Source organism: Martes martes, assembly GCF_963455335.1.
Source record: "Martes martes genome assembly, chromosome: 2".
NCBI classification, from domain to species: Eukaryota; Metazoa; Chordata; class Mammalia; order Carnivora; family Mustelidae; genus Martes; species Martes martes.
The window spans coordinates 84,286,801-84,299,931 of NC_137889.1; the positions used below are offsets into that span (position 1 = coordinate 84,286,801).

Here is a 13,131-nt window from a genome sequence, read left to right on the forward strand (position 1 = left end):
GTCTTGAGCAACTTGAGCGGACTTGAGTGGAAATCAGGAGTGCAACACTCAGCCTACTACTGAGCCACCCAGGTGCCCCCACCACAGTCATTTTTTTTTTTTTAAAGTCCTGCGCTCCAACCATAATTCCTATATGAAGTGCAATACCATTTGCCAAATCTGTTTGCAGCGGGCTGCTGCCAGCCTGCCTCAGCCTCTCTCCATATTGTCCCAAGTACTCAAGCAGAGGTCTGTCTTCCTATGTTTTGCCTTTTCTAAAGTCATCCTGTTCCTGAAATGTGAGATCGTCCTGGAATTGCTGCTGCCTTTGCAACAGCTTATCGAAAGCAAACAAGCTTGGGGGAATTGAGCAAGAACTTCTGGGACACCAACAAGAAGAAGCAGCAAGGGTTGGAGAGCACATATTGACTGTCTAAACAGGACAAAGATAATGATTAATCAAACCTCCTTGCAAATTTAAATAGGCTAGGCACTAGGAGTGGAGGCAGTCTTTCTCTCTTTGAGCTGGAGTGCTCAAGAGCCAGTTCCAGCCTTCGGAAAGATGTTTTCTGTGAAGATCTTTTGCCTGGTCCTGAGTGTGGTGGGCACAGTCTGGGTATGGTTGCCTTTATTTTCTCTTCTTGCTTTGTCTCTGGTGTTGAGTGAATCTTATCTACGTCCTCGTCCTCACAGACTGTGAGGTTTATAAGCTCTAGTGCCCGGAGGCAAGTTCCTAGATAAGCCTGACACCGCACAAGTAAGAGGGACGCTTAGCTGGACAAAAGTATAGGTATTCACAGGGAAAGCTTTGGCATCTGTGTTTCAGCCTTAGAACATTGTTTGTTTTACAGGAAGAAATCTCTGCTATCTTTGTTCCAATAAAGCCTCCACGTGGTTCATGTTAGTTAACGGAACAAAGCATTCTTTTGCTGAGAATTTTAAAAATCTCATTATTAATTTATTGCTAGTTGTCCATAATACACAGAACAGTGGCTTAATGTAGTTTTTCTGAACGGTTGTTTTTGTGCGCGTGTGTGTGTTTTTTAAAGAAAAGCAAATTAGCTGTCTTTAAAACATATAGCATAGGATATTTTATTACATATTACATAGTCAGGAGAGATTAATTGAAAAGGCAATATTCTTTTTGGGAAGTAATCTTTTTTAAAAGATTTTATTTATTTATTTGAGAGAGAGAGAGTGAGAGAGAGCATGAGAGGAGAGAAGGTCAGAGGGAGAAGCCGACTCCCCACGAGACGAAGCTGGGAGCCTAAAGCGGGACTGGATCCTAGAACTCCGGGATCATGACCTGAGCTGAAGGCAGTTGCTTAACCAACTGAGCCACCCAGGCAACCAGGAAGTAATCTTTTAAAATAATTACTAAATATTGCAACAGTTTCTAAAGTCTGACTACAGAGGCCTATGGAAAGGAGACGGACTTCATTCAACAGGCCTTTGAAACACTTAGATCTTATAAAACATGACAAATATGTTTAAGAAACTCAGTTACTTTCAGGCTATGAATTATTCCAATTTATTTCTTTCCCTTCACCACTCATAAGCCCTACTACCAGAGCAAAAAAACTAAAGAGGGTTTCTAACTTAATTTTCTTCTTTAGAGTAAACTAATAAGTAAAAAAAATGTTATGGAAAATAAGACTAACATTATTTGCTAACGTGGTCTTTTGGATAATGCATAAGTTTTCTGTAAATATTTAGCTTTTGTCTGTTTTTATCGTTGTGCCATTTTATTTTGAAATATGTTAGAATTCATAATTTTATTTCTTAAAGAGTTTGTACTTGTTCTTTTAAATAAACTGCCCTTGATTGCTTGAATAATAATACTTATTATTATCATTAGGGTACTTATTTTTAAAAAAGACAGCAAATGTTAGCTAACTATAAGAATAAACTATCCAAGGAAGCACCTGGATGGCTCAGTTCATAAAGCACGCGACTCTTGATCTCGAGGTTGTGAGTTTGAGCCCCATACTGGGCACAGAGATTACTTTAAAAATAATAATAATAAACTATCAGAGATTAAAATAGTCATAGCAAAATCTCTGTAAGTTAGTAGTACAAAATAAAAATAGCTAAACCTTAAAACCCATCTTGATTTATTAGGATACAAATAGTCTTGTTGGAAGACTATTTTTTATGTCCTATTTCACTTCCTAGGTCACAATAGAAATTTTAAAAATAATCTGTATTTCTAATTAGAAGGTGTTCAAAAAAAGTTGTCAGTCATGGATCATTATTTTTGCTGTCTACTCTTTTGCATTGTAAATAAGAAGAAATTATTATGTGAGTGAGTAACCTCAAAAACATTTCCCAGTCTGATCTGGCCACATTTGTGCCCTTGATGTACTTGCTCAAATTATGGACCCATCAGATCAAATTAGAAACTTAAAGGAGGGAGAAATTAAGCTAACATAGTATAGGTTTTTTCCTACTGAAACAGAAATTGCAAGAGAAAGAACTCTGACTTTTGCAATTACCTTTCTATCTCCAGACATTACTGAAAATGAAAAGGTAAATTTTAACTAATTTTGTTGATTCAAATAATTTTCCATATATAATAAACCCTTTAAAACTTCTAGTATTTATTAAGTGCTTGTTTCGCCTTCAACAGAGTTAAAAACGTGTATACCTTATCTCCTTTAACTCGTACAACTCCATAAAAATACCTATTAGGATTTTCAGTCAAAATGTCAGAAAGCTGAAGCTTAAAGAGGCCCCAAAGCTGGGGCTCTTAATCTCTGTGGGAGCTCTCCCTTTCCTTGGGAGATATGCCTGTATGCAGGTATGCCTGTATCTTCTTATCTGCCTGATGTTGTTCTGTTTTGTGTGTTAAAATGAATCCATAAAGACCACCCATGTCAAGGAAAGTGAATTTATAGCCGAAGGAGCAGCTGCCCGTGGCCCAAGAATTGTGGAAAGACAGCAATCTACCTGCAAGGAGACAGACTGGCCCTTCTGCGCTGATGAAGACTGGGTGAGCAGCAGGAGGAGGGGCAGAGGGAATGGGAGAATCCTTCCCCATGGTGCTAGAATTGTGCAAGGGCTGACCCAGTAGGTCAAGAAAACTCTTCCAATAGGAATAATCTAATAACTCATTACATGTCAAAATCAAGAAGACAAATGGAAAGCAACCTCACCCTGAGAGCACTATTTAAATTACCTCCCAAACTCTGGGTCATTAGTGAGATTAATAGTTTGGATTTTAGTTGCATGTTCAGATAAATCCCAGAAACCTGAGTGTTATGGCCTCAAGATTTGGTGGGGCTTAATTTATGGCTAAGTGGACCCGTGTTACAAAACTTCTCTATGACTTCTAAGTGGTCCTCTCAAACTACTCTTAAGTCAATAGATGATCTGAGGATATTGGAGGAGAGAGGGACCGTGGGGGCTGCATGGAAACTTTCAAAATTGTACTATATCCAAGATATAGACTTTTAATATACTTTTTCCTCTTCACTTCCAGAACTACAAATGCCCTTCTGGCTGCAGGATGAAAGGGTTAATCGATGAAGTTAATCAAGATTTTACAAACAGAATAAATAAGCTCAAAAATTCACTGTTTGATTATCAGAAGAACAATAAGGACTCCAGTTCATTGACAGGGAATATAATGGAACTTGTGAGAGGGGATTTTGCCAGTGCTAACAGTAAGCATTACATATTTGGTACTTTGACTTTATAGCGCACAACAACACAACAACAAAGGCTCTAAATAAATATGCTGTCTTCTTATGGCAACTTCCAATTTTATTCCACAGTACTTAAGATAGAAACACATGCCTTTATGATGTCCCTGAATTTTAAGGAGGGGATTGCTTTTTATAAAAGTAACATTAAAAAGGTTGGCTTAGAATTGTTTAATGTCACAAAGTAAGTCAGAATTTTGTATTGAAGACTAGAATTTAAGTGTGTTCTTCTTTTAAGAGTGTATACTGAAAAGAAGATGAGCATAACCTTTTGAGGAGGTAGTGTTTCTGTCTTACAGAGGAGGAAGGAAACAGAGATCAAGAGACTTACCCAAAGACACAAAGCTATTCATGTGATGGATTAAGAGTTCCTTCCACAGACTCCGCCAAGCTGTTTCTGTTTTGTTTTGTTCTATTTTTCCATTTAAAATATAGAGCTATGTTCTCCATTTCTCATAGGTCTATGAGTAAGTCTCATTAGGACTAGGAAACGTCGGATTTACTCTGGGCATGGGAAGCCCGTTTAGGAAGGCCCTAGTTCCTGAAGCCTGCTTTGACTCTTTATATCTTTAGGATACTCTTAACTAATGTAAAGTCAACAGTACAATAGTAATAGCAAGGGAGTGATCCTGTTGACAGAAACAAAAGAAAAAAAAACAAAACAAAAAAACCACAAAAAACACCTTAGGAATAATTTCAAAAATATACGTAGGAAAGAAAACTCCATATGAAAATTCAAGAATATGTTTAAGTATGTTAACACATTGTTTAAATTATGTTTAAGTCCCTTTCGTTAAGGAAATGAAGAAATAATTGAAATGTGACCGAATTTAATCTCCTAATTATAACTTTAAAATTCCAAAGACATTTCTTCTGCATTTATTTAGATTACTAATAGCTAGTAGAGCATCTTAATTGACAGCTATGGGTGACTAAAGGACATGACATTGTCCAAACATCAAATGCCTAATAGATTTGGAACTCACAAATAAAATGTCCAGAGAACAAATTGCTATTAAAAGGAAAAAGACGTTTATAAGTAAATTTCTTTCTTTTGCTGACTATGAAAGCAAGTCACTTAGCAGCTCCTTCACTCTCGCTTTTTTCAGATAACGATAATACATATAGCCAGGTGACAGAAGATCTGAGAAGCAAAATTGAGATCCTGAGGCGCAAAGTCATAGAACAAGTACAGCAAATCCGCCTTCTACAGAAAAATGTCAGGGATCAGCTGGTAGATATGAAACGACTGGAGGTAAGTGAGTGTTTGACTTTGACATCAGATTTCCTTGTTTTTGAATAGCAGGGAAAAGGAAGGCAACAGTCATTCACTAAAGACAGACTCTATGTAGAGCAAAACGTTATATCCATTATCCACCTACACAGTAGGTATTTTTTACCCCCACTCTACAGATGAAGAAGAAAAGTTCAATGATATTAAGCAAACTTTCCAAGGATACGTAGTTAGTAAATTTCAAAAGTAAATATTAAGTTGCTGCTTGTCTTGTTCAAGCTCTGACACCACTGTGCCTCTGGATCTTCAATCTCAGTCTCACTAAGAGTCAATTCATCAGTGTTTCCTTTTGGAGGGAATAACATCTTACTGATATGTTTTAAGACTAAGATGAATTCAGATAGCTCCTACTTCTTCTCCAGGCTAACCTTACAATACCTCACATCTCTCCCACTGAGGGTATGACATAAATGAAAAATAGAGTGCTGGGGGCACCTGGGTGGCTCAGTGGGTTAGAGCCTCTGCCTTCGGCTCAGGTCTTGGTCCTAGGGTCCTGGGATCGAGTCTGTGTCGGGGTCTCTGCTCGGCGGGGAGCCTGCTTCCCCCTATCTCTCTGCCTGCCTCTCTGCCTGCTTGTGATCTCTGTCTGTCAAATAAATAAATAAATACATCTTAAAAAAATAAAGTATTGATTGGTAGGTCTCCACCTCAAAGAAATGAATCTAGTTTCCAAAAAAATCAATTAACTGCTTAGAAATGAACAGGCATAATTTCTTTCTATCAACCTCTTTTCTTTCTCTTTCCCCCCCCCCTCTTAGGTGGACATTGATATTAAGATCCGATCTTGTCAAGGGTCATGCAGTAGGGCTTTAGAACGTAGGACAGATCTAAAGTACTATGAAGATCAACAGAAGCAACTTGAACAAGTCATTGCCAAAGACTTACTTCCACCTAAAAACAGACAACAATTACCACTGCTGAAAATGAGCAGAGCTCCAAATACACTTCCTGGGGACTTCAAGAGCCAACTTAAGAATGCCCCTCCGGAGTGGAGGGCACTCATGGAAATGCAACAGATGAAAATAGCGTTCGAGGGGTCTGGTAGAGATGGGAATACCCGAGGAGACACTGCATCTCATGGAACAGGATCCATGCCTGAAAACCCCAGGAACCCTGGGAGCTCCACACCAGGAAGTTCTGGCACTTGGAACCCTGGGAGCTCTGGACCCGGAAGTTCTGGCACTTGGAACCCTGGCAGCTCCACACCGGAAAGTTCTGGCGCTTGGAACCCTGGGAGCACCGGGCCGGGCAGTGATGGCAGCTGGAGCTCTGGGAGCACTGGGACAACCAGCAGCAGCTCTTGGAGCTCTGGGAGCTCTGTGAGCACTGGCACTTGGAATGCTGGGAGTACCGGAACTGGCAGTACTGGTCCTTGGAGCCCTGGAAGTTCTGAGTCTGGAAGCTTTAGGCCAGATAGCTTAGGGCATGGGAACTCCAGGCCTACCAACCCAGACTGGGGCAAATTTGAAGAGGTATCAGGAAGTGTAACTCCAGGGACAAAGAAAGAGTTCCACACAGGTAAACTGGTCACTTCTAAAGGAGATAAAGAGCTTCTTATTGGTAGTGAGAGGGTCACCTCTGGAAGCGGGACCACCACTCGTCGTTCATGCTCTAAAACTGTTACTAAGACTGTTATAGGTCCTGATGGTCGCAAAGAAGTGACCAAAGAAGTGGTAAACTCTGAAGATGGTTCTGACTGTGGTGACTTACCCCATTCTTTTGCTGGTAGCCTAGATGATCTCCATTCTAGGCACCCTGATCTGGAGAGTTTCTTTGGCACTTCCTCAACTAGAAACATATTTCCAGGTGGGCTTTCACCCTCACACAGAGAGTTTGATAGTAGGACCCATGCTTTGGGCTCAGAATCGGACATATTCACACACTTCGGGGCATCTGAGTTCCCTTCCAGTGGTAAAACTTCAAGTCACAGCAAACAATTTTTAAGCAGTAGTACAACTGTCAACAGAGGAGACTCCACATTTGAAAGCAAAAGCTATAAAGTGGCAGGTGAGGCTGGAACTGAAGAGGAACATGAAACCCTCAAGGGAGGATATACCACCAAAAGAGGCCATGCTAAAGTTCGCTCTGCCAGAGGTATCCACACTTCACCTTTGGGGAAGCCTTCCCTCACCCCCTAGACTAAGTTCACTATTTTGGCAATGCCTCCCCTAGCGCCTTGAACTTCTTTCCTAGCCCTCTATTTCCCTTTCCAGAAATTACACCTTTTGTTTTTTTGTGTTTGGGCACTAGACTGTAAGTTCCATGAGGGCGGGGACTCTGTCTGTCATGTTCATCTCTGTATTCCTAAATGCCTAACAGTGCAGAGAATCATCACTCAATAAACACGTGTGAAATGAATGAATGAACCCCTCTGAAACTCGATTTTAAGTTTGTTTAACCAAATTCTTTCACCACTCAAAATGTGTGCTCTTGGAATTGTCACCCAACTTATTAATCATATTTTTAGTGTGTGTCTCAGTTGACATTTAGATCAGGTTAAAAACAAGTTACATTAGCACTAAGTGATGCTTAGATATCTTTGCCGGTTACTTGCTGTTGTCAGTACACGCAAGTAAAATTTCAAATCCATTGAGGAAAATCCCCTCTGTGATTTGTAGGTTTAAGTGTGACTCACTTACATAAGTTTCAACCCAGTGTAAGTGCACTCTTTCCCCATGGAGGGAGGGAAGGAAGGAAGGATGGATGAAAGGAAAAAAGGAAAAGGAAGCCAGTATCTGCCTTCCTTTAACCTGGGCCATGCCTATCTTTGTAAAGTTAAATGAGAATAACTTCTTCCAACCAGCTTATTTTTTTTTTAGACTGTGATGATGTCCTCCAAACACATCCTTCAGGTGCCCAAAGTGGTATTTTCAATATCAAGCTACCAGGATCCAGTAAGATTTTTTCTGTTTATTGTGATCAAGAGACCAGTTTGGGAGGATGGCTTTTGGTCCAGCAAAGAATGGATGGATCACTGAATTTTAACCGGACCTGGCAAGACTACAAGAAAGGTTTCGGCAGCCTGGATGACAAGGGGAAAGGAGAATTCTGGCTAGGCAATGAATACCTCCACTTACTAACTCTGAGGGGCTCTGTCCTTCGGGTTGAATTAGAGGACTGGGCTGGAAACCAGGCTTATGCAGAATATCACTTGAGGGTAGGCTCTGAGGCAGAAGGCTATACCCTGCAGGTCTCTTCTTATGAGGGCACAGCAGGTGATGCTCTGATTGAGGGCTCTGCAGAGGAAGGAAGAGAGTATACGTCACACGCGGACATGCAGTTCAGCACCTATGACAGGGACAGAGACCAGTGGGAAGAGAACTGTGCGGAAGTCTACGGAGGAGGCTGGTGGTACAACAGCTGCCAAGCGGCCAATCTCAATGGCATCTACTATCCTGGGGGCTCCTATGATCCAAGGAACAACAGTCCTTATGAGATTGAGAATGGAGTGGTCTGGGTCCCCTTCAGGGGTGCGGATTATTCCCTCAGGGCTGTTCGCATGAAAATCCGGCCCCTGATGACTCAATAGGACTGGAAGGGAGAGTAATCTGCTTTCTTTGTTTAGTGAAATAGAGGAAAAAATGAGGAAGATAAAAAAGTTAAGATTCTTTACAATCTACTAAGAAATTCATGGGTGCTATTTTATTATTCTTTGTACTGTATCTAGATGTTACTGAGACATATTACTGCTTTAAAAAAATAAAGTTATGTTAGTTTTTTTCTGAAAGTAGCTCTCTGGGTTTTCAAATTTCTATAAGGCTACACCGAGGCACATTCAGTACAACCAGGAAGAAGTCCAATTGATGCTCCTCTCTATAACCCTTATGGGTGTTGTTTTGAACACTTCTCTCCCCACACCACTCAAAGTCATAAAGCCATTCTAAAGTAAAAAAGTTTTTCATCCATTTTGTTTGAATGGGTTGAAGCCAATTTTTTTAAGAGATTTTATTTATTTATTTGACACACACAGAGAGAGAGAGAGAGAAAGAAACAGTGAGAGAGAGAACACAAGCAGGAGGAGTGGGGGAGGGAAAAGCAGGCTTCCCACTGAGCAGGGAGCCCGCTGCAGGACTCTATCCCAGGAGTCTGGGATCATGAGCTGAGCCTAACGCAAATGCTTAATGACTAAGCCACCCAGGTGCCCCTAAAGCCAATATTTTAAATTACAGATCACTGAATTGAACGATGGCTAGCCTTCGTAAATGGAACTTAACAAATTACAAAGTACATTCATCTCTTCTGTTAGCAAGCAAATCCAGGAAGGCAGGAGGAGCATTCTTTCCTAATAGAAAGAGAAATCTGTTCCTTAAGTTTTTCAGTGAAGACCACAATGCACAATTAATTTTTTCCCCAGTTTGATGAATTTCTTTCAAAAACACATGGCAGGAAAAAATGCATTTAAAATCCTTTAAATATTTTCAAGTATTCAAAAAACACAGCTAGTATGTATTGAATTCATAAATTCAATATATTTACATTGATCAATATTTTATTTGATGTATGTTGCATCTCTGACGTTGGCTCCTGCCCCTAATTTTTAACTCATATTTCTTGTTAGTGAGAACTACCTGCTATTTACACTTGAAAACGTATTAAAATAGTCCAACCACACTGGGCTCCTGGTACATTGTTCTCATTTTTGTGGTCTTCACCCCAGTTTAACTGCATCCTTTATCCTAGAGAAGAAAAAAAGAAGGAAGCAAGCAGGCAGTCTAGGGATAGAGGCCAGAGCTGGGGGAGCAGACAAGAAGATGGACTTGCAAATGAGTCACATAGGAAGCCCCAGCTTCTTGCATTGCCTTATGTGCTACTGAAAATCCTTGATAGGTTTGCCTGGGTGGCTCAATAGTTTAAGCCTCTGCCTTCAGCTCAGGTCCTGATCCTGGGGTCCTGCTCATCAGCGAGCCTGCTTCTCCCTCTGCCTGCTGCTCCCCTTGCTTGTGCTCTCTTTCTCTCACAAATAAGTAAATAAATAAAATCTTTTAAAAAAATTAAAATCCTTGAAACAAATACACCTCCAAATCTTTGAATAGCTGGATAAGAACTTCAGAATTAACGGAAGTTTCATTTATTTCAGGCCTGGGAATTCCATGTTATCTCTATGCCTGCCCCATTTACTACTCACACATATGCCTCCACAGAATTTGAGCTGGGAATTGGAATATTTTACTTTCCAGAGTGTCACACCATTAGGGACAGAGTTGGGTCCCCAAATATAGCATTTTTACTTATGTGTCATCAGCCACAGCTTAGTCACATGGACATACCTAGTTTCAGGAGAGGCTGTGACACCTTGGCAATACAAGATTAATACAAGGCTATACTAATTAAAATTAGGATTCTATTAATAAGGAGAAGCAGAATGCATGTTGAGGTAGGCAATTAGCAGTCTTAGCCAGACCATCCTTTCTCACTCTATAAGTGAGTATATTTTCTCCTTGGTTGATTTGACTATCACCGTTGCTTCAATGACCATCAATAGGTTGGTGATGGCTTAATCTAAAACTTTGGCCCTGACCTTCGTATCAATGTTTTCAGTTCATACTGATCACATCCATTTAGGTCTTTCTCATTAGCCTAAGATTGAGCTAATTACCTTCTCATCGAAACCTATTGCATCTTCTGTGTTTCTTATCCCAGTCAGAGGCATCATTAGCCTCTAGTTTCCTAATCTAGAAAATTTGGGCTCCTTCTCAGATTCTACTTTTTTCTTTAATTCTCATGTCCAATCTATCTCTAAACCCTCTTCTACACTAAAAATGGCCATTCTTGGGGCACCTGGGTGGCTCAGTGGGTTAAGCGTCTGTCTTCAGTTCAGGTCATGATCCCAGGGTCCTGGGATCAAGTCCCCTGCTCAGCAGGGGAGACTGCTTCTCCTTCTCCCTGCTGTTCTCTTTCTCTCTGTTTGTGTCAAATAAATAAAATCTTTTTTAAAAAATGGCCATTCTGGGGTGCCTGGGTGGCTCAGTGGGTTAAAGCCTCTGTCTTCAGCTCAGGTCATGATCTGGGGGTGCTGGGATCGAGCCCCACATCGGGCTCTCTGCTCAGCGGGGAGCCTGCTTGCTCGTCAGTCTCTGCCTGTCTCTCTGCCTGCTTGTGATCTCTGTCTGTCAAATAAATAAATTTTTAAAAAATAAAATAAAAATGGTCATTCTTATAGCACTTTTATTATGTTCTTATGCTATCTTGAGTTAATTTTTTCCAATTTCGGCTCTTTAACAGTTTCTTAACCTCCCCCTTTACCACCATTCTTTTGCACATTTATTCTCCAGAAAGTTATATTTTAAAGATTAAGCAATCATGTCTTTCTCCTGCTTAAGGCCTATTTGACATTGAATTAAAACTTTGTAGCTTTGCACATAATCTCTTTCACAAATTGGTCCCTTTCTAATGTTTACAGTCATTCGCTGCCTTTGGATTGCATTGAACTTTCACTAGTATCAGAAAACCAGATCCTTTAATGAGTTTGTGCCTTTACCTGTACTGCCTAGAAGAGTCCCCTTCATCCTTGAGGATACTACTCCATAGTGTTCCTTCTGTAAACCCTTCCCTAATTCCCACCATAGGACATAGCACCAGGAATTTTTCTCTGTGCTCTCAGAGTTCTTGTTTCTTTTCTTTTCTTTATTTTTTTTAAATTTTATTTATTTATGAGAGAGACAGAGAACACAAGCAGCAGGGCAGGGCAGAGGAAGAGGGAGAAGCAGGCTCCCGACTGAACAGGAAGCCCAATGCGGGGCTCGATCCCAGGACCCTTGGGATCATGACCTGAGCTGAAGGCAGCCTCTTAACCGACCGAGCCACCCAGGCACCCCAGAGTTCTTGTTTCTATCCCCATCTCTAACATAGTTTTTGGATCCCTATCTCTAACATAGTTGTTTATGTCACTGGGTATATTCCTTTAGGTCAGAACTCAGTTACATGGTATTTCCTGCCCTACATAAGAATGTCTCACCTACCGCAGAATTCTACAGATAAGTTTTAAAAGTTTCTTCAAACATTTTTATTGTTTTTTCTTTTATTTAAATATTTAACCTATAATTTATTTTAACATATTACAGAGAAGGCCTACTTTTATTTTCTTGTGGATGGATATCCAGTTATGCTGGGATCAGCTATTAAATTATTCTTTGCCAGTGGAATCAAAATGCCAATTTTGTTGAATAGAACAGATCTATACATATGCTCTCTCGTGCTTATATCACTTTGTTCATCTTTAAAGTATAGCTTTTCAGTGGACTATTCTCCCTCTTACCCTCCATTTTTTTTTTCTTAAGCCAAAAAAATTTTCCTTTCAGTTTTTACTTCCTTTGTTTGTTTTAGGGGCTTTGGAAAGGTCTTTCTTAATTTTGAAATATTTAGTTTTTGGGGGGTTTAGGGTGAGTCATCTTTCTTTTTTTTTTCTAATTCCACATTGACCTCATGTGGAATTAGTGAGTCATCTTTTAATTATTAATTTCCAAGTATTTCATTATATAATGTCCTTTTTTTTTTTTTTACTTATTTCATGCTTTTGGAAATGAATTTTAACTTGTCAAATATTGATAGTGTCATCACTTCCAATTTCTTTTTCTTTGCGCTTACCTATATATCTTTACAGGTCACTTTGTTTAGAAGCCTTTCCTGAAATAATAGGTGAATTCTGAAATACATTTTATTTTAAATTTATTTTTTGTTTTATTGTAGTTTCTCCTTTCTTTAACTCTTTTCTTGTAGTTCTTTCGCTTTTAAACTATACTTCTTTCTTAATTTAGGAGATGTTCTTATAAATAATGAACTTTTTAAAAACGACTTTTATTGTATATTTACCTTTAAAATTTTTTTGTTTCTTCTTTCCTTAACTTCTACTGACTTCCTCATGATGCTTTCCTCCATCTAATGCCATGCCCTCTTATTCTTCAAGCTTTAATTGGGTTAGATATTTCAACATAACTCTTCGTTGAATGAACGAGTAAGTAAATGTAGTAAAATGGACATGAATCTGAAAGTTTTGCCACAAAAGCACATGGTTTTTAAATATTTCTGCCAGGGGAGCCTGGGTGCCTTAGTCATGAAGCATCTGCCCTCAGCTCAGGTTATGATCCCAGGGTCCTGGGATCGAGTCCTGCATTGGGCTCCCTGCGCAGTGGGAAGCCTGCTTCTCCCTCTCCCACT

General features: G+C 39.8%; 1 protein-coding gene across 1 annotated transcript; it reads left to right on the forward strand.

Moving 5' to 3' along the window:
* The first annotated feature begins 480 nt into the window (after positions 1-480).
* Positions 481-8,643, forward strand: FGA (fibrinogen alpha chain). The gene is made up of 6 exons (XM_080796914.1): positions 481-595; positions 2,846-2,971; positions 3,461-3,644; positions 4,793-4,938; positions 5,736-7,071; positions 7,797-8,643. Exons 1-6 carry the CDS (start codon positions 542-544, stop codon positions 8,504-8,506), a joined length of 2,556 nt encoding a protein of 851 aa, XP_080653040.1. The 5' UTR covers positions 481-541; the 3' UTR covers positions 8,507-8,643.
* The last annotated feature ends 4,488 nt before the right edge of the window (positions 8,644-13,131 follow it).

Coding starts and splice junctions, on each gene's coding strand:
- FGA (XM_080796914.1), top strand. CDS start 542: ATGTTTTCTGTGAAGATCTTTTGCCTGGTCCTGAGTGTGGTGGGCACA. Junction 596..2,845: donor GTGTGGTGGGCACAGTCTGG/GTATGGTTGCCT, acceptor GAATCCATAAAG/ACCACCCATGTCAAGGAAAG. Junction 2,972..3,460: donor TCTGCGCTGATGAAGACTGG/GTGAGCAGCAGG, acceptor CTTCACTTCCAG/AACTACAAATGCCCTTCTGG.